This window comes from Chionomys nivalis, chromosome 18 (genome assembly GCF_950005125.1).
Source record: "Chionomys nivalis chromosome 18, mChiNiv1.1, whole genome shotgun sequence".
NCBI classification, from domain to species: domain Eukaryota; kingdom Metazoa; phylum Chordata; class Mammalia; order Rodentia; family Cricetidae; genus Chionomys; species Chionomys nivalis.
Window position 1 is genome coordinate 37,268,515 of NC_080103.1, and position 19,838 is coordinate 37,288,352.

General features: G+C 39.1%; 1 protein-coding gene across 12 annotated transcripts in view; it reads left to right on the plus strand.

Annotated features, from left to right (window-relative positions):
• The window catches only part of Camk2d (calcium/calmodulin dependent protein kinase II delta), a 258,045-nt gene that overhangs the window by 182,305 nt on the left and 55,902 nt on the right, over positions 1-19,838 (plus strand). For all 12 annotated transcript variants that reach the window (XM_057793575.1, XM_057793580.1, XM_057793579.1 and 9 more), the window contains exons 7-8: positions 9,409-9,511; positions 13,536-13,619. In XM_057793575.1, the coding sequence (XP_057649558.1) occupies positions 9,409-9,511; positions 13,536-13,619 (187 nt within the window). The remainder of the gene's footprint in view (positions 1-9,408; positions 9,512-13,535; positions 13,620-19,838) is intronic.

Here is a 19,838-nt window from a genome sequence, read left to right on the forward strand (position 1 = left end):
TTGGACTTCTAAGACTGTAGACTTCCTGCTTCTTTTATTTGTATTTCTAGGGGACATACTATGATCTCATAAGAAATACATAAAAAATAATATCAGATCAAGCATATGAAACATGTTTGTATTTTTCCATGGGGGCCCACTAATAGCTGTAAGAGTTTACGCAGTTCCTGTTACCACCAAGAAAAAGAAAATTAGATTGCTTATAATGAGATAGTTTAGGGGACTCTTCCACTTATTTCCTGTTTCCGTTCTATCTTGATTCTAGTTTCACTTGTTATATTTCTGAGAAATACAGAAACGTACAATAGCAAATAAAATAAAGCCACAGAGTTAGGAGAAGGTAGCCGGTGTACATCACTGATATTCTAGTTTCAGTTATTTGTTTGCAATCTCAGCATTCCAGTTATTACTACAGAGGCAATGTAGTGGCCAGTGGAAGGGCCTGGACATTCTCATTCGCACTCTTCTGCAGCTTTAGAAACTATGAATTTGTAGTTTCACTGAATGTTCAACAAGAATATACATCAGAATCCCTAGTGCTATTAGTATGTGGAGGTATGATGTGTACCAAAACATTGACTTTGTTTTCCAGACACCTTTTCAATTTCAGTTGATTCTGAGAGTCTTAACTATGAAAAGCAAAGCTATGGTTAAGGGTATTTTCTTTGGAAGAGTCAGGATAGAATACTGCACATTTTCTAACACTTACCACATATGTATATTAGGATAAAGAGAAACAACAACATGTTCCTTTGAAAAGTCCTGTATTGGACAACTATGTCAAAAATTCATTAGTGGTCAAGGGAACAGTCAGAAGCCCTGTGTTAGCTGTCAGGACCCATAAGACTTTTTACCTTTCCAGGGGGCTTTCATGGATAGGCACATTCTTTGTACTGTTTATCAGATGCTGAGACCTGCTTGGAACATTTTACTGCATTTATGTGACCAAATGTATATTCTTATGCTAAACATAAAAAGTGGGAATTCTCTTCCCTCGGTTGTATGATATGTTTTATGGGGTCAGGATATGGATTGCTGCTATTGTGTCCAGACTTAGCCAAACCCTTCAAAATCTGGAATTTGAATCAAAGATGGCAGAGGTCCTGGGGCATTGGCTGTAAAGGAAACAGTTTCCTGATAAAAAGATCTAAACTCAGTCATCAAAATTCCAGGCAAGTGCTTTCTAGCAAGGCTGACTACCAAAAGAAATCGTGTACTATATGCCTTGGTTTCTCCATCCTGCCTCTCTAATCTTCAGAAAGGATGGAGATGACATTTTGAGAGCATGTTCTGTAATTTCTGTAATTGCTGACCTAGTTCTGTCAAATTGATGACTAGGGTAGACTCCTACAGAGTCTGCTTCCCAGTGCTTGTCAGCCAACCACTTCCTAATCACACTAATGGAAGCAAAACTTGTACAATAAAAACATCGTGTATACATGTAATCGTGTTAAACCTCTGACTTTGTTTTGTGCCTTTTTAACCAAATGAATACATTCTGTGTGATAAATACACACTGGAAGTGTCATATTGACCAATGTAATCAAATATAAAGGCATTCACCACCAGGTTTTAAACCAAGTTTCCCTCCTGGTTTCCATACCTCCTGTCTTTATTTCTTTATACTGATTTGTATGTTAGTTCACATCTAATTTACTGAATGTATGTGGTTTAGTTCATCTAAATCACTTAGAGAAGAACATAGGCTGCACTGTGTTTATTATCATTATCAAAGGTACTTGTGACTGCTGTGCATTATGTACTCCTAGACTAACATCCATGCCTAGCAAAGGACCTTAACCTAATCAAGGCTTACAACATGCTTCTTAAATTCAGGAACAGATAAAATTCAAACAAAAGAATAAATGTATATTAAGTACACGTTTATAATGTAAGAGTAATCATAATAGATTATCCATAAACTAGGAGGATAACTATATCTTAAAATCACTATAACACTCACTATTTTGAATACTTGATTAACTGCTAACCTCTTTAATCTAAAATTATGATACAAAATTATTCTGTCTAAGGCACAGAAGGCAAATTGGGGAAAAGAAACAGGAGATGGCTCAAAGATGGGGAGAGGAGATCAGTCACCACCAGACTTTTCTCAGTGGACATTTGGACAACAGTATTTTATGTCTTCAATAATGTTGGGGACCTAAATATTTTTTAAAAAAAATTAGGGGCTGGAGAGATGGCTCAATGGCTAAGAGCATTGCCTGCTCTTCCAAAGGTCCTGAGTTCAATTCCCGGCAACCACATGGTGGCTCACAATCATTTGTAATGAGGTCTGGTTCCCTCTTCTGGCCTGCAAACATACAGACAGAATATTATATACATAATAAATAAATATTTAAAAAATAATAATGTTGGGGACCATGCTTTGACAAGTGTACCACTTACCAGGAAGGGGGCATGGGGATTAGAAAAATAAGAAAAGAGAGCAAAGATATAAGTAAAAATAACAAACAGAAGCACAGGATAGCATCAGAAGTGAGTTCCAGTGAATACTGAAATAGACCTGTGTTTAATTTTCCATACATTTTATACCCCAATACAAAAAGGGGGAAGAAGGCAAAAGACTGCTTTAACATGATACAAAGGACAACCAGAACAGTTACGTGCTTCCTCAGTACTTGAGACATCAAGTCACTGGTTCTTGAGAAAAACAATCTTGTTTAGGCAGTGAACCCACACTAGATCAAATATCCTGAAGGCAGCCACTTCTTAGGTCAAACCTCTTAATTCAAAAGAAGGAACAGAAGTATGCTTGAATTTCCTGACCTTTGGTAATGATTGAGTGAATCTACCTGTATGGACCATCTTCATGTCCAAAACACTAAGCAACCATACCCTAGGTCAGGTTGTGTGGCCACACTTGTCAGCAACTTTGAACAAGCTAAAACTCTCTGACCTTCAGACAAGTTGGAAATAGGCTCACATTTTTGGGCATCCACACAGTAGTGGGACCATTGGTTCACATCTAGATAGGATTAGAGGTTCTAACAGTAATGCTCATATTATTGTGTTATTGGATAAGTAGGAAGCTTCGTGGCACAACTGAAGCTATTAACCACAAAAACGAAACTGTGTATCCGTCAGCAGAGGATGCTGATTTTCTATTGGCCTCTTTTTTAGTAGCAGGTAATAGAAGAATCATCAAGTAGGTAGATAAACAGATGAATGGATAGATTGACAGAGGGATATTAGTTAAGAGATAGATAAATGATAGATAGATAGATAGATAGATAGATAGATAGATAGATAGATAGATAGATAGATGATAGATGCTTTAATTCTAGAGATGTTTATGGCTACCTCATAGAAATTCATAATTGAATAGAAAGAAATTAGTTTTCAGACAGCATGGATGATGGAAAGCATTCAGTAAGTCTTTGCTAGTTATGGTATGTAAATAGAATTTACATCATATTGCAAATTCTAAATTTTGAATAGTTAGAAAATCCTGTTTTTCTCAGATCTGCCTTACAATAAAGTTCTTTAGATAAAGATCTGTATATCCTGTCTTTTTCAGACCTGTGAGTTCGAGGCCAGCCTGGTCTACAAGAGCTAGTTCCAGGACAGGCTCCAAAACCACAGAGAAACCCTGTCTCGAAACAAACAAACAAAAAAAAAAAAAAAAAAAACTTAAAGGACAGTCATTTCTGCATAACATTTGTCTAGTTATCTAAAATCCAGTACATGGGGGGTCCATTCTATCATTTATTGTGTGTCTGGGGTGTGTGAGGCTGTAGAGAAGCAGTGGCTGGAGTACAGTCACACCGGTGTCCCTCTGCTTCTTTTGATCAACTCGGCACACTTTCCTAGAGCACAGAAGTAAAGTAAGAGAGAAGAATGGGGTGCAGAGTGCTTCCAGTGAATCTGACTGTCTGTGCGTGATACTAGAAGTATGGTTCCTGAATGAAACTCACTTGCCTACATCAGTCGGAAGCCCCCTGTTCTCAATACAGGAAACCAGGAATTTGCTCCTGGAAAAAAAAAAAATGAATGAAAGCTAAAACCATCTGCCCTGGTGCACAAATGAAGCAAGTGTAGATGGCATTCAGGCTTTTCAACTCAGGCTAAATCCCACTGAGTTGTTCTGGGAGCTTTGCTCACACCGTCTCTGGCAAAAGAAAGAGTGACTGCAAACATACCAAAGCAGAGAACAGCCAGCTTCTAGTTAGATTATTGAGATTCTAAAATAAAGGGAAGGAAACTTAAAAGACCTTTAAAATTCACTGTAGCCCAAATAATAAAAACCCAGAGACAGATATTAGGGTTCAACCTGAAAAACCATGAAAGCAAAGCAGCCAAACCACTAGAGAAGACTAGAGAAGCCTTCCCTCTACCAAGGCTAGGCAACTGCAAGTGAGCCCCAAGCCTCTGTCTCCTCCCATTTTATATTCCCAGTTAGTGCTCAGATTAAAGGTGTGTGACTCTCTAGCACTGGGATTAAAGGTGTGAGTCGCCACCACCTTGATTTGTTGCTGCCTTGATCTTGTGTAGCCTACAGTGGCCTTGAACTCACAGAGATTCATCTGCCTCTGCCTCCCACATACTGGGATTAAAGGTGTGTGCCACCACTGCCTGACCTCTAGTGGCTTAGCTTTGCCCTTCTGATCTTTAGGCAAACTTAATTTATTAAACATAAATAAAATTTCACTATAATTCATTACAAATAATATCTAGGGGAATTTGACAATCAACACATCACAATAAAATCATGTCTTTTTATGATAAAATATAAAATATTTAGAGTAAACACTTATTTGTCATGTATCACATGCATGCTGGATAAACTCTGTGTCTAATGCTCATGTGATCACTGTCTTCCGATTAATCTCTTAATAAAGATGGTGCTAATTAAAGACTCAAGATTAAGATCGTGTCTTATGTTTCTTCGGTTTTCTCTTGCTTTATTTAGATATAAATGGCAATTATATTTTGATTACTTCAAAAGTGTCTTAAAATACCTACCAAATAGACTGCCTTATGAAAATGTACCATTTTTATATCATCAGAATGGAATACCAATACTTTCTTGGTCAATGTTCTAATGCTGTAAAGTCACCACGAGCGTAGGAACTCTTATAAAAAAGAAAGTATTTATTGGTGCTTGCTTACAGTTCAGACGTTTAGTTCATTATCATCATGGAGGGAGCATGGTGGCATGCATGCAGTCATGGTGCCAGAGAAATAACTGAGAATTCTACCTCCAAATCAATAGGCAACAAGAAGAGAGTGACTCTGGGCTTAGAATGAGCTTTATGAGACCTCAAAGCCCACTCCCAGTGACACACTCTGCTAACAAGGTCATACCTTCTAATCCTTTCAAATAGTGTCACCCCCTGATGACCAATTATTCAAATCTGCGAGCCTATGTAAAATATTCTCAATCAACCCACCACAAGTACTAAGTCTATAAATTATGGGGCTAAAGCGATGTCTCGGTGGGTAAAGTGCTTGCTGCCTGAGCATGATGAACTGATTCTGAATCACTAAGACCATATAAAAGTCTGGTTCTGCACTCCTGTGGTTCTACAGCTGTGGTGCATAGACAGGAGGATCCTGGGAGCTAACTGGATAGCCAACGTAGCCACTCACCAAGATTCATGTTCAGCGAAAGACCCTGTTTCAAAAAGCAAAGTGAGGTGTGATAGAACAAAACACTCCATGTTGGCTTCTATGTGAGCATGTACATGTACCCATACCCCCCCCACACACACATGTACACACACTTATGTGCTCCAAAACTGGGACAATTAAGATAACTAGCAGCAAGTCCTGGACTCTTTATTTTGGACATTTCTCCATTTATAAACTGAGGGGCTTGAGATTTATTTTCGTTTCCAAGTTTCCACTAGTTCTGAAGGCGGTTGCACAACTTGCTTAAGTAATTCAAGATATCTGAATAATTTTAATAACTCTTTGCATTCTCCTGGAAGCTATTGCTTTCATATCCATATGGAAACACAGAACAAAACTTGTACACAGTTGCTGCTCATTGCAGCTGATATGCTATAAATGGTTGTTGACACTGAGACCAGATGTCACGGAAAATCCTGCACCATTAGGAAGAAATGGGGTGGGGAAGGAAACCTATGTGTGAGAATGTCAGGAGACGCTATTTTAAAACCAACCTAAAAAGTGATCACATTGTAAGAGGGTAGAGATCATTGTAAAGTATACAGGCTAACCTAGGGATTAATATGAACATTTCTTCAGTTTTAAACACACATTACAGATTGAAAATGTTTCTGCATGTTGAAATGACCAGCCCAGGGAATTATAATACCTGATCACCAACATGTATATTGCTCTACAAAGTATGGTGTTCTTATGATTCACATCCACTAGCTATTGCCATGAGATACAATTCAGTAGCTTCATGATACTGTTTGAGAGACGAAGGAAGTGATCAGTCAACAGCAGGGATCCATGGGTTACCCAAGTGTGCAGCATCAAAATGAAAGTGAGGACATGAGTTTTGAATTCACATATTTTTCTAATTCATTGTTCTACCCACTTCACTCCTGTTGCTGAGTCAGTGTTCATATGCAGGTGTGTGGGAAGATCCCTGCGATCCTGCCCATCACATTCATCCTAGGAGGTCAAAACAATGGGATAGTAGCAACTGTTATGTGGTAGAAATCCTTCCTAAGGATTGCACTCACCACCATTCTGGTTGTTCTGTTTTGGTGTAACCTGGTAACAGATAATGTTCCTTTCTTAGGCATTTCTGAGTAGTCTTAACTACTCAGCAGTGGACTTTTATAGAACAATATAGTTTCAAGATGAAAGTTAGGAGTGAAAACCCAAAACAAATGTGCCAGTTCCCATTAGAAGTTTCTTTAGAAATTATTAGTGAGTCAGCCACCTGCACTCCCACAGACCATGACAGACAAATTATTCTAACTGCCCTTTCTAAAAAGTCGAAAGAAACCCTACGGAAGTAAAATGGAGTGACATTTTAAGGGTTTTATTAAAGCTAGCCACTTAAAGCAATCTTCAAGTGAAATAATAAAAAGCAGATTCCTGTAATAAAATCAAAAACTATTCTAACTTTTCAGCTTCCATTCCATATTCTCTATGTTATTTTTCCCAAATGATATACACAGAGGCAAAGCTGTCTGATTTAAAATGTATCTTAATTTTAATTCTTAATTTTAAAATGTATCCCATCCCTTGGAAGTAGGCCTGCCTTCTCCTGTCCATAGCTGCTGCTGAACAGTCTTCATGGGTGCCAGGTGAAACTCATATACAAATTCCCATTTTCTTGGATGACTCATGCGTCCTAGAGTGAGGCCTTTTAGGTCATCTCTAGCTAGGAATACTGCCCCAGTCAGAGACTTGAGTTTTCAGGGCATTGTGCATAAAGCCCTGCCCAGAAAATTTTTAGTGTAGTGGGGAGAGTAAAGAGTAAATTTTAAAAGGCTTTACTCACTAATGACACTGGCATTTGCTCAAGTAGCTTCTATACCAAAGGTTCTAAAACGACCTTGATTTCTTAAGTGATTGGACCATTTTCCTTGAATGAGTCTGTGGTTGGCAAAATTAGATTGGAGTATTATGAGCAGGCTTTTCTGAATTTTCAGTCCTTTGGAATGTGAAAGTTCCAAAGAAGGGGAATCAATTGTTGTCTACAGCTCAGTGTGCTTGGTCTAAGTTGCTTATCCCATAAATAAGTAGTAGAAAATTCTATCGATGAAATTAGAAAATGGAAAGGTAGTTAGTTGACCATAAATTTTTGTTATGAAATTAAAATGTCAAAAGTAAATAATTTAGCCTGATTAAATACATTGGCGCACTGATAAACTTTCAAGGTTCCAATTTCAAACATTAAATCATAATAAAAGTTACATCAGCTGAAGGGCTTTCGTATTCATGAAACATGTTCATATCAAACTCCAAATTAAACGATGTTTTTGATGTCGACTTAGTTCAAAACCACACTCAACCCTGAAAAGCTACCTAGGTCCTTTCACATGTCCAGTGGTCACAATAGTAGTGAATCTGATGGCAGTGGGCAGCAATTGCCTGAAGAATTCTGGTATTTAACTGAAACTTGCTTGCTCGCCCTCTAATTTCTTATACATTTAACCTAATTTCTTCTAAATTCTGCTTATGAGTGTTGCTGTCTTGCATGGCTGGCTTGATTAATAACTACTGGCTTAGGCTGTGTTTACACAAGTCCAAAACAACCATGAAACTGACAAATCCAACGAAGAGAGAGAAGTCAAATTGAGGAAACTTGTTTGTCAACATATAAACAAAATCATTTGGCTGACATTTTCATATTTATAGAGAACAGTTTTGGTACTTGGAAGGACCATTGTTTCCCAACTGTTTTGGTGGAGACATAGACTCAAAATTCATGGGTTCTTATCCAAAGCAGGAAGACCTTGGACCATTCTCCCGTGTGTATCCCTATCCAGATACCTGGGTGGGCAAGGCTTCATAATATTCAATACTCTTCTCCTAACCATATCCCCACTCTGTTCCTTAGAATCCATGAGGACTACCAGGGAAATTGAAGGCTCTATCTCGATGCTAGTTTTCAAAATTCCAGTGTGGTTGGGAAACAACGGTGTAGACACAGCCTCGTTCCAAGACTGCTTTGTCAGTCCTTGAGGAGGGATCAACAACAAAGAAAAATGTTTCTTTCCCGCAGTATTTTAGGTGGGAGAATAAGTATCTGCATAATATTTTAGTCACACTTTAAAGGAATGTAAGTTACACTATAAAAAGTGGCTTATAAATTTGTGTTTAAAGCTAACTATAACATTTGGCAAACAGTATATTCTTTCTGCCTTTAAGAATAAACAGATCCTTAAAGACAGCCATTTCAATACATAATTCAGAGTAAGTCTCTAAAATTTGTGCAGAAATTGTTTGGAAACATTGAGGAATCAAAATCACTGCATTTGAGTCCAAACTCTTACAAATCAAGTGGGATTTAATTTGCTGTTTCATTTGCCAAATGTCTGTATGTTGGTCCAACTCTGGTTATCATCTTGCCTGGTTTCCTCCTGCTGAAAATGTCTGTGCTTTGTTAGGCTTCTAAGTCCGTGTCAGTGGCCAAATGTGCACTTGAATGGTCCCTGGAGGCATGTGAGCAGGTGAAGCCAGCGGCTCTACTAACTGCGTCCCTCCCCATTGCCTCTGCAGTACCCAATGCATCTGTCTGAAGCCTGCATCCATGGTTCTTCTCCATAGTTTTCTAACCATCCTTTCCCTGGGATTTAGGAATGGAAATCTCCACAACAGACAACAGTGCATGAGTTTGTTTCCCAAACCCCCACCTCCCCGTTTAATCTTGTACAAATGTCGGTCATTTTAAGTAGTTGCTTAAAATAGATTCTCACTTTAGTCTCTCTCTCTTTTTCTTTCTAAATAAAGCCTGAGAATTTGCTTTTAGCTAGCAAATCCAAAGGAGCAGCTGTGAAACTGGCGGACTTTGGCTTAGCCATCGAAGTTCAAGGCGACCAGCAGGCGTGGTTTGGTGAGTAGGGCTATTCTCCTTCCTGTAACTGTGCTCTCCCAGCCTGGAACTCCAAGTTCCTGACACCACTTTCTAGCCAGAGGACAGGAGCAATGGTCATCCAGCAGCTTCTCCACTAATTCTAACACATGGAACCTGATATTAAATTAGTCATAACCAGAAAATATTGTAAAAACAAGCCATGTATACCTTTTCAAAAAGTTCACGGTAAAAGGGATTCTGTTCCAAGACTCAGTAGGAGGGTTTTAATACAGAATGTGACCTCCACACATGTGGTGCAGATGCATGCACTCTCTCGTCACAGTAATAATAGATAGTGTTTTTCATATTTAATCTAGAGATGGCAGTTCGTGTTTATAATCCCCACACTAGGGGGAAAGAGACAGACAGCAGGACCCCGGAGCTCACTGACAGGCCAGCCTAACCTCCTTGGTGAGCTCTAGACCATTGATTCACCCTGTCTCAGAGAGCAAGGTGGATGGTACCTAAGAAACTAAGTCTGAGGTGGTCTTCTGGCACACACATTATGGTGCATACTGAAAAATATAAATAAACCATTTATTTTATATTAATTCTCATTTTTAGTTCTACCAATTTCGTTCCTTTTATTCACTTTTCACTCTATAATTCTGGTCTCTTTAAATAGTGAATGCTATGAGAATTAGCATCCAATGTAGCGCATTTGATAAACTGTAAAATAAAATAAATTTCCACAGAAATATTCACGTACATCCCAGTTATCCTAAGGAACTGGGTGCAAAAGGTACCTACAATATTATTTTAGCATCATATTGTTGCTGTGGCAGCAGAGGCTCTACCAGAATCTTGCATCATAGAAGATTTTCTTAGTTACTATCATGTCTCTCATTTTAAATATTAAGTGATTTTATGAATGAGAAGACAATCTAATGGATATATTTCCGACAGGCGATATTTCTGTTTCTTTCTTTGTCTGTTTTGATACTCCTATTAGTTCTTTAAAGTAATAGTCATGCTACCTCTGGAGAAAGCAAGTTCTTATTAACCTTGATAGCATTTATCATAGTGATCCTACATTCCTAGTGCTACGGACCGGCTCAGGGGAGCCACTCAGACCGTGGGAGAAGCAGGGTCCTGGTAACAGGAAGGCACAAGTTCGGCGAATGACAGACAGACACAACACACAAGAGAGTGGTTGGAATCTGCTGCGATTTTACTGAATTTATGTTTTCATTATATAGTATTCAAAGAAAGAACAAATCAGAAGGTCATGTGTCATTGGTTGGCACAGTATGAAAATTTCTTTTAGTCACATCACTGATATTTAAGAAAAGTATATTATCAGGAACAGGTGTTAGACATAAAGCATCCTTAGAAGAGGAAATCTTGTCCTTGGGAATGTAAACCTCAGGCAAGTGGTTTCATCTTATGAATAGAAAGTTTCTGTCTCATTATCGCTATCATGGACCTTCCTCTTTCTAACCCTTTCTTTATCTCATCTAGTGACCAAATATGCCTAATCAGCTCTCTGCACCTGCTGAAATATACTTTTTTGCACCTTCTTATGCAGCAGACACCATAGAGGTTGGGTTCTAGCAAGCCTATCCATAAAGTTCAAAGTATAATATAACAGTCTTTGTCCATCAACATTAACCCATCTATTCCCTTACTGATCATACACCCCGTATATGACAAGAGTTCTGCTGTAGTCTTATACATTCCCATACTGTGCTTCCCTATCCCGGAGCTGTTCCTGAAGAGAATGATCCTTGTCTTGTATATATAAAGACTATCATTATTATGAAAGAGATTGTGCAAAGCTCATATCCTGCATAGCCAGCTAATCAAGAATCCTGTCTATGCCTCAAGGGCAGCCAATACCAGGCTGTCTGCCATTGACCTCCAGGAAGCCTGGTCCCATGGGACACGTAGCTCCCGTCCGGCATAATGACATATGTCATGTCACACAGACGACACTGGAGTTGGTGTGGCACCTAGGAGCTAAATTCCCTGATGAATAAGACCTTGTCTACTGTATTCCAGATGCTGTATTTATGCGGTCATTGTTCAGTGTATTGTGTATGATTTTGAATATTCAGGACTAGAACCAACAGGCAGCTCAAGTGATGGGGGTTCTCAGTAAGGATGATAATGATAACATTCTCATGGCACTTCAGTCTCAGACTGAGGGTTCAAATAGTTTATATCTGGAATACTTAATTATTTATCTCTTTATAACCCAGGTTGTCTTGAACCTACACTCCTCTGATCTCAGTACCCCAAAATACTGGGATTTTATACATGTGTGTTGCCATGCTCCACTTGGTCTTTTTATTTTTTACTCGCATGTAGTAATTTTCTTCTATGTTTTTTTTTTCCCAAGGAGAATATCATTAATTCTCCTGCACTTGGCCAGCTGTAAGGCAAATTGAAGTTGACTAGTCTTTAATTGTGGAATATATGTATTTCTTATAAAAGTGAAATCAAAGGACATAAATATACACATCTAATGAGACCAATGATGGAACAAAAAATGAGATGCAAATATTAGCATCATTTTAAGAATGAGAAGTTCATTTCCAAGAGAACCAAAAGAGGCTAGTCAGGTCATATGCTCAAAATCAAACCAGTCTGTGTGTTTTAGAAAGATCTGAATGCACATACTCAGGACACTAGTCTTCATCAGATTTTAGATAATTTTCTCATTGGATTCTCAAGAGTTGGAAAGGAGTGGTGAGCATGGAAAGGGTAAGAACCATATACCTGATCATTTTAAAATCACTTGCAACAATTGTACCCACCCCTACTTTGCAATGATACCGCATTATGCCTTTGTGTAATCCTTGAGCTACAGGTGGTGGAACCTCAGTGAATTCATGATGCCTTGTAAAACTTACACTGCACAGAGGGACCCTATTCTGGAGCCCTTTCTCATGGTCCATCACTTTCTTCCAAACAGATGAGGAAAGTACTAAAATGAATGAAGATTAGGCAAAAGAAAATCCTTTGGCTTAAATTCAATCCAATTTTGCTTGTTTCTGTTTTAAAGTAGCAAGTATAACTTCATTGCAGAAATGAGGACTCATTCATTTCTTGGATACTTTGCCTCCTGGTAAATAAACTGTGACTTGGCATTAGTTTGTGGTCAGAGGAACTTCTGATTGTGTTTTATTTTAAAAGAAACTTTCCATTTTCCATTTTTTGCCTTTTAAAAGAACACTTCCAAATGAACATAGTTACCTTTGTTATTTTTTTAAGTATTCTCTACTTGAAAAACTCATTTTCAGGAATAGAAAATATTTTCCACTTGAGTCTGTTTACAGATTTTATTGTTGCTCAAGCATTCCTTATCAAATTCTACACTGCTTTATAATAACACAAAGCTTTCTCTGCCATCAGCCGTCTTCATTGTGTCTTCTGGAGTCAGCAGTCTCATTGGTGTTCAGTGGTGATTCATCTGAGTGTCCTTGAGTCTCCTCTTAGTTGCCAGTTATTTATTAGTACACATTGAACTGATTTATTTCTGGGCTTATTTCTTCTCTGAATGTGAGTCTTTCAGTTACTGGTAGCCCTATCCACCTTCATGGTCTTGTATTAAAGGATGTCTCTTTTAAAAAATATTTTCTGAAGATCTGCTTTTGATTTGTCCATAGTATGTAGTTGTTCCGTCCCCATCTTTTATAGGTGACTGATTGTCAGAGGCATTTGGGTGTCATCTTTTGTGAAGAACTGATCTGCCTCCAGTTTTCTCATTATTTCTTTACAGTCATAGTTTAAACTTCAATATAAGTGATGTCAAAACATCTAAACAAAAGTAGTGTCAGCGTATTATAGTAGATTGACCTCCATACCTCCAGTGTGTGTGTGTGTGTGTGTGTGTGTGTGTGTGTGTGTTTGTGTGTGTGTGTTTTAAATAATCTACAAGGTAGGACAGACAGAGCTTATCTTAAGTTAAAGAAGTCCCTAAATCATTCTTTCTTAGCTGGCCATTTCCCACTGATGTTGTCATGCCAACCCTGACTCATGAGCATCTCTTTTTCCCTAGGTTTCGCTGGCACACCTGGCTATCTTTCTCCAGAAGTCCTGCGTAAAGATCCTTATGGAAAACCAGTGGATATGTGGGCATGCGGTGAGAAATTGTATTTTCAAGCAAATTTTTTAATAGTCCATTCGGGGTACAATAATAAAACATGAAAGACTAACTAACTTAAACAGCTAAAAAGTATTTGTAATGGTTCTAGAAGCTGGACAGATTATGGCCATGGTGTTTATGACTTGCTATCTAATAAGGGTGTACTTCTGGATTCATAGATATCCATCTTTTCTATGAGGCCACACATGGTAAAGGGGCCTTTCTCATAAGAGCTTGCTCTGAGTCCTGAGTCCTTTTCTCTACCAAAGGCTTCACTATTGACTTCATCACAGTAGCAATGAGGATTTCAGCATGGGAGCTGGGGGAAGGCACAAATGCTCTGTAGCAAGAAGAGCTGTTAGGCTTGAACTCAGTATGTCTCAAACTTTAGGCTTCTAAAGATTCATGGATAGGTGGGTAAGGGATAGATCTCTGTTTTCAATGAGGTCTGGAGTGGGCAGATTGACACTCCTCTCAGGTTATCAAGGAACCCTGAGGACAGAGATGTGGAGAGCCTTGTTTGCAATGTTGCACACTTACTCTCCTGAGCCACCCAGTCCTTCAGAAAGAAACCATCTGGCTAGGATGCTTGGCGAGAAGTACTGGAATGAGAGTCAGTCTTGAACATAGTGAATGAATGAGGTTTGATTCCAACCCTAACCTGTCCAGCCCTAATTTAAAACGAAACAAAACATCCTGGCCAAACCCAACCACACAATGGGGAGAACTGCAGCATCATTTCTTAAGAGTAAATCTCTATGTGTTGACTCATTTTTCAAATAGACAGAGGATTGGAATAAGAGGATGCTGCCAGTCATTCTGAAATGTTTTTCTAGTGAGGCTCTCTGCACAAGCCAGTGTCCCGTGCTCCACAGTCTCCTTTGTACTCTCTACAAACAAATATGAGCTGCTAACGTTTGGGAATAGCACTCTGTAGGCTTGTTTCAGTGCCCTCTTTGCTGGCAAACCAAGAAGACGTTGATTAAAAATTGATTCATAGGTTCTGGAAATAACTTCCTTGCTTCAGTTCTGGTTTAGTTTATGTTGGAATGATGAACTATACCATATTCTATTCCTTGTCAGATTTCAGATTTCCATTCCCCAAAGCAACTTGATATTGAATGCAGACTGATGGGATCCTGTGTGTTCTGAGTTCCCTCCATATCCAAAAAGGCAGCTACAAGGAGCTGGATTTTTGTCATACATGGCTGCCGGTCTTTGGTTCTCATAGGCTCTAATATATGAGCTCCCCCGCCCCATTTTGCTTTAAAAAAATATTATACCCTCCCAGAGTTGTGAGAGGGCCAGACAAGGCACATATTAAGGGAAAATGTTTTATGGTGGATAAAGCAGTATGAAATGCACACAGGTACCATTATTCTTGAGATTTAGAAGTGATACTTAATCAAAGACTAAGGCCTTAGATATATCCCAAACGCTCTCTTCCCCCTGCCTTCCTCAAGCTGGACTCCAAAGTACCTGTGAGCGAGAGCTGGTGCAAACTGTTCTTATCCACGTCTGAATCCTAATGAGGTCAAAACTCAAATATTTCCCTTATACTGAATTAACTCTGAGCTTAGATCTGTTTCTGCTGATGAACTTCCAGCATATTGGACCAAGATTCAGACTGACTGTCAATGGCAGGCCTTATGGAGTATAGTCATATTTTTGAAATATTTTAAAATATAATAGAGTCATGTTTTCATGAAATACGGGGCTGTGGAGAGGAAAGGTTATACTCTGATGTTAAACTCTATAGTGACTGTGTGGTCAGTTACTGGTCCAGAACAAGCAGAGAATTATTTCAGTATTAGGGTCAGGGTCCCTGTTCTGGGAGTCCTAAAAAGCTAGACTTGGCCACCTACTCTAAACGTTAGTTAGAGACTACTAGATAGAAAAGCATAGTAAGCATATTTAACCAAGGTGACCATGCTGACAAAAATGAAAAACAGGGGTCTGTGATCCCAGGTCTGTTTGAGGTGTTGGCATGAACTTCAGTTTAGGAGCAGGAGAACTGTAGCAAGAAGCAAGATGGATGCATGATTGAGAACCCTGGGTCAAAGTGTGTCTCGTTTACTGTCTCGGTTCTGCTTTGGCAGTGGTTGAAGAACTCTTTATTCTTAGAGGGACATGTTGGTCCCGTGAACTGCTTCAGGATGCAGTCTGGTCATCATGGATAATTGTCTCCCTTTAGGGGTAGTCTGTCCTATTGGACTTTGCTGCAATTGGAATCCAAGGTAACTGGAGGTGTAAGACAGTGGCTCTGGTTTGTGTGGCATTGGCCTTGATGAAGAAACATCTGGGTTGACTGTGGCAAGTTGCTAGATAGATATTCCACGAACAATTAACATACCTATGAGGAATTAAATGGGACTCTGACACATAGCACAGAGTAGAGATAAAATAGAAGGGAAGCGATGCAGGCTTTTATCCTGCTTTCAGTTACCTTGTGTGCCCAGAGGAGGAGGAGCGAGTGCTTTATAGGAACAGTAACCAGTGGTTGGCACAGGTGTATCAAGCTTTTGTGTGTGTGTGTGTATGTGTGCACCCGTTTCAGTAGATACTCATCTCTGGCTTGCCAATCTCATGTAATTCTTCCATCCTGGTTTTCCTCCATACTCTGCCATTTTGGTTCTCCCTCCCTCCTGTTCATTTGGTAGCATATGCCATGGTAGGAAGAACACACACATCTCTTCAGCTGCTTGTTGTAAGAGAGTCGAAATTCTTTGTTCTCTTTGTCTCAGCCTACTCTTAAAAATGGAGATAGCATAGGGCTTGACTCAGCACTGCCAAGAAGATGTGAGAAGATCTGCTTAGTGCATGCTCATTACTCTTACTATTGCTACTAGAAAGTTATTTTTTGTTTTTGTTTTGTTTTGTTTGTTGGGATGAACTTTCTGGATAACTGATGTAGCCTTATTTTAGAAACAAATTTTAATAGCTAATTTAACATTACAAACAATTCTGATAATTGGTTGAATACTATAATGACCTCATGATTTTCTGAATATCAAATTCTCTCTCTGTGTTTCTCCTCTCCTCCCCTTCTTTTTCTCCCGTCTTCTCTCTTTGTCACCTCACAGGTTTCAACGTCTTACTTTCTGTTCCCAGAGTCCCCTTCTGCTCTCCTCTGTGCTGTCCTTTGCTTTCTTCTCCCGGCTTTTTGCAAACAGCAGAATGCCTTTGCAATAAGCAAGGTTTCAGCTGAAGCATGAATCTGTAATCAGTTCCCATTTCCTTCAGAGACTATGGACAACCTTTAGTTAGAAATTCAATTTGATACTTTCATAGCACATATTTAGGGAAGTGACCACTACTGTACATAGCATAAGTATTATTATTATTATTATTATTATTATTATTATTATTATTACTACTACAACACTTCTGGGCCATTGTTATTAGTTTCAGCTGACTGCTTCACCATTTTATTCTGTCCTCTCACTCAGGTGACATGACAAAATGTTAAATTTACTTTAGTTATAAAATGTTGTCTTCTCCTTGCTTATCTTTTTTTCAGCTGATGGTTTACCTTGAGGGTAAACTTTTCATTCATCAGGTCTCACTTGCCAACTTGTTCTTTTCAAAAATAGGTACTGCATTGTGTGCTAAGAAGTGATGCTAGTCAATTTAAAAAAAAAAAAAACAACAACAATTCCAGAGACTAAGCTATGATTTTATGTGAACTAAGCTATAAACATTGGCCAAAACAGGTTTTTTGTTTTTTGGTTTTTTTTTGTCATACTAGCAGTTGACGCAGAATGGAGTGTCACCCAGCATGGGCACAGGGACTAAAGGAAGGCTGTGTAGTATTCGAAACATGCACTTATCTGCACTTGGGAATTCTCAAACACCGTCATTACCTTGCTTTTATGATCTCAGAGTATGTCTGCCTGATAACTGGTCTTTGAAAGCAACCAGTCCATTAGTGAGATGTAAATTGCAGACACGAAGGAAACTAGAACATAACACTGTGCTCTGCCATTACCAATACTAAATTGGTTTTAATGGTTTTCCTTGTATGAAGTGGCTTCCATAATTCCCTACTGGGATGAGCAAATGTTTATAGACAGCACTGGATTGCTGGATTTTAGTAGTGCTCCTTCCCGAAAAATTCCTTAAAACTAAAGAAGAGAAGGAAGAGGGGCAGGTCTGTAAGCATAGGCCTGCCTTCCAGAATATATTTATGCTTCTTACAACTTTATCTGTCTCATTAGATGTCTCTCTGAATGGTCATATATAACAGTATGTCAGTGACTGTCACAGAATGTACCATGACTTTGGCCAAACCCTTGGACTACTATGGAATATGTATCTTCTTTTCTTGCATAGTGAACTGTGTTTGTAACCACATAACTCCAGGGACATAGCCTTGTCAGGCTTCAGCTGAAATAAACTAACACTGGGCATTCGTTAGTCTGGCATCCCAACCCAGTTGATAGCACGCTACTACTGTCAGCTCTGTGACATCCTGACACTGGGCCACCCCTTGAGAGCTTGACTGCCTCACTGTTTATCACTATCATCAGCAGTCACCACCCAGGGGACCTTGCCTTCAAGTATAATCTCTACCGCCGTCCTCCTGCTCGTAACACACAGTGTTTTCTTAAATTTCTCTTAACTGAGTATGTGCAGTTTCCTGAATTTGGTGCCCTTCAAGACGTGAACCACAGATTATGCTTAAATGTGACCTAAAGTCTTATCAACACTTCAGCTTTCTGGAACATGCCCCAGAAATACTGGATGAAACTCTCTGAGGTCATATGATCCTGTAGTCCCACTCTTGGGTGTATATTCAAAAGGCTTGGAAATAGAGTCCTGTAGAAACGGTGTCTGCCTGTGTTCATAGCAGCGTTATATCTCCACAAGGTGGTGAAGATATCTATCGGCAACTCTATCAATTAAGCACAAAGTCATACACAACAGAATATTATATAGCCTTAATATTTATAATTATATAGCCTTAAAAAGAAAGAAAGTGTTCACAGGTGCTACCGGATAGATGAACACCAATGGCATTATCTTAGTAAAATAAAAGAAAGGTATAAAAAGAGAAGCCCTGCATGATTCTGTTCAGGTAAAGTATCTGGAGCACTCTCATTTACAAAGCCCGAAAGAGGAAAAGTTTCCCTGTTGCAAGACGAAAGCCTTCTGGAGAGATGCTCTTCTACTTGGCACCACCGAACTGCACCCTTGAAAACCATGCATCTAGTTCTTGTACACTTTCATATTCTGTTTTTAAATATAATGCTTTCCTTTGGAAAAAACTGTGATATAAAAAGTCTGCCAGGTAAAGTCCAGGATCTTGCGTTTTCCAAGCTTGCCACAGGATTCTGATGATCACTACATCTGAGTCAGCCAGAGTCTCCTCTGAGACAGCAGCTTTTAGGGTTTGTACACAGCACAGCAGAGGCAGCTGGCATCCAGGTTGCTGGGAGGAAGCAGCACGGAGCAGGGTGTAAACGGCACAAATGTAGGACTGACTAGTAGTTTTGGAAGCTGGGAGGCAAAGATGAGGAAGGTAGCATGGTGATTCTAGTAAGGACTCTTCCAAATTATATGTTATCATCTTCTTGCTCTTATTCTTCAGCTAGTCTTTGACCTACCTCTGAAGGGCACCAGTTCTTTTCCTGGGGTCTCGCTACCTTTCACTTCCAGAAAGCATCACAGAGAGGTTAGGGTTTCAACATATAAATATTTTTGAGAGGACTCGGGCATGCAATCCATTGTATGTCCTCCTCGATAATCTTGGCCAGATACCTGGACCTTCTATTTGGGGAAATACTGACACTTATTATTAATCTTTGCCAACCCTATTCCATGGCATAGATAGTTCTGTCCTCTGAGAAATGGCTTTTATCCTGCTGGCTTTCATTTTTCTACGGCATGTTCCACCCATCATTTCTGTTGAGCGCTTTATTTCCTTGAACTGTAGGTAGATGTTTTTTGCTTTTGTTTTTCTGGGGTTTTTTGTTTGTTTGTTAAGAGCATTGCAAGATCTGTGTGAGCCAAGCTTATCCCTTTGGCTAATTGTGCATGTCTAAATTTTCCTGTGGGCACAGCGAATAGTGGACTCCACTTGCCAAGATAAAATAGATGTCTTGGATGATTTCTCCCTTAACTTTTCCCAGCTTCTCAACTTTTCATCCTTTTTTCTTCCATGATGGCAGTCTTTAGAATGTGTGATCATTTGTGTGATTACAGGCTTAATCATTT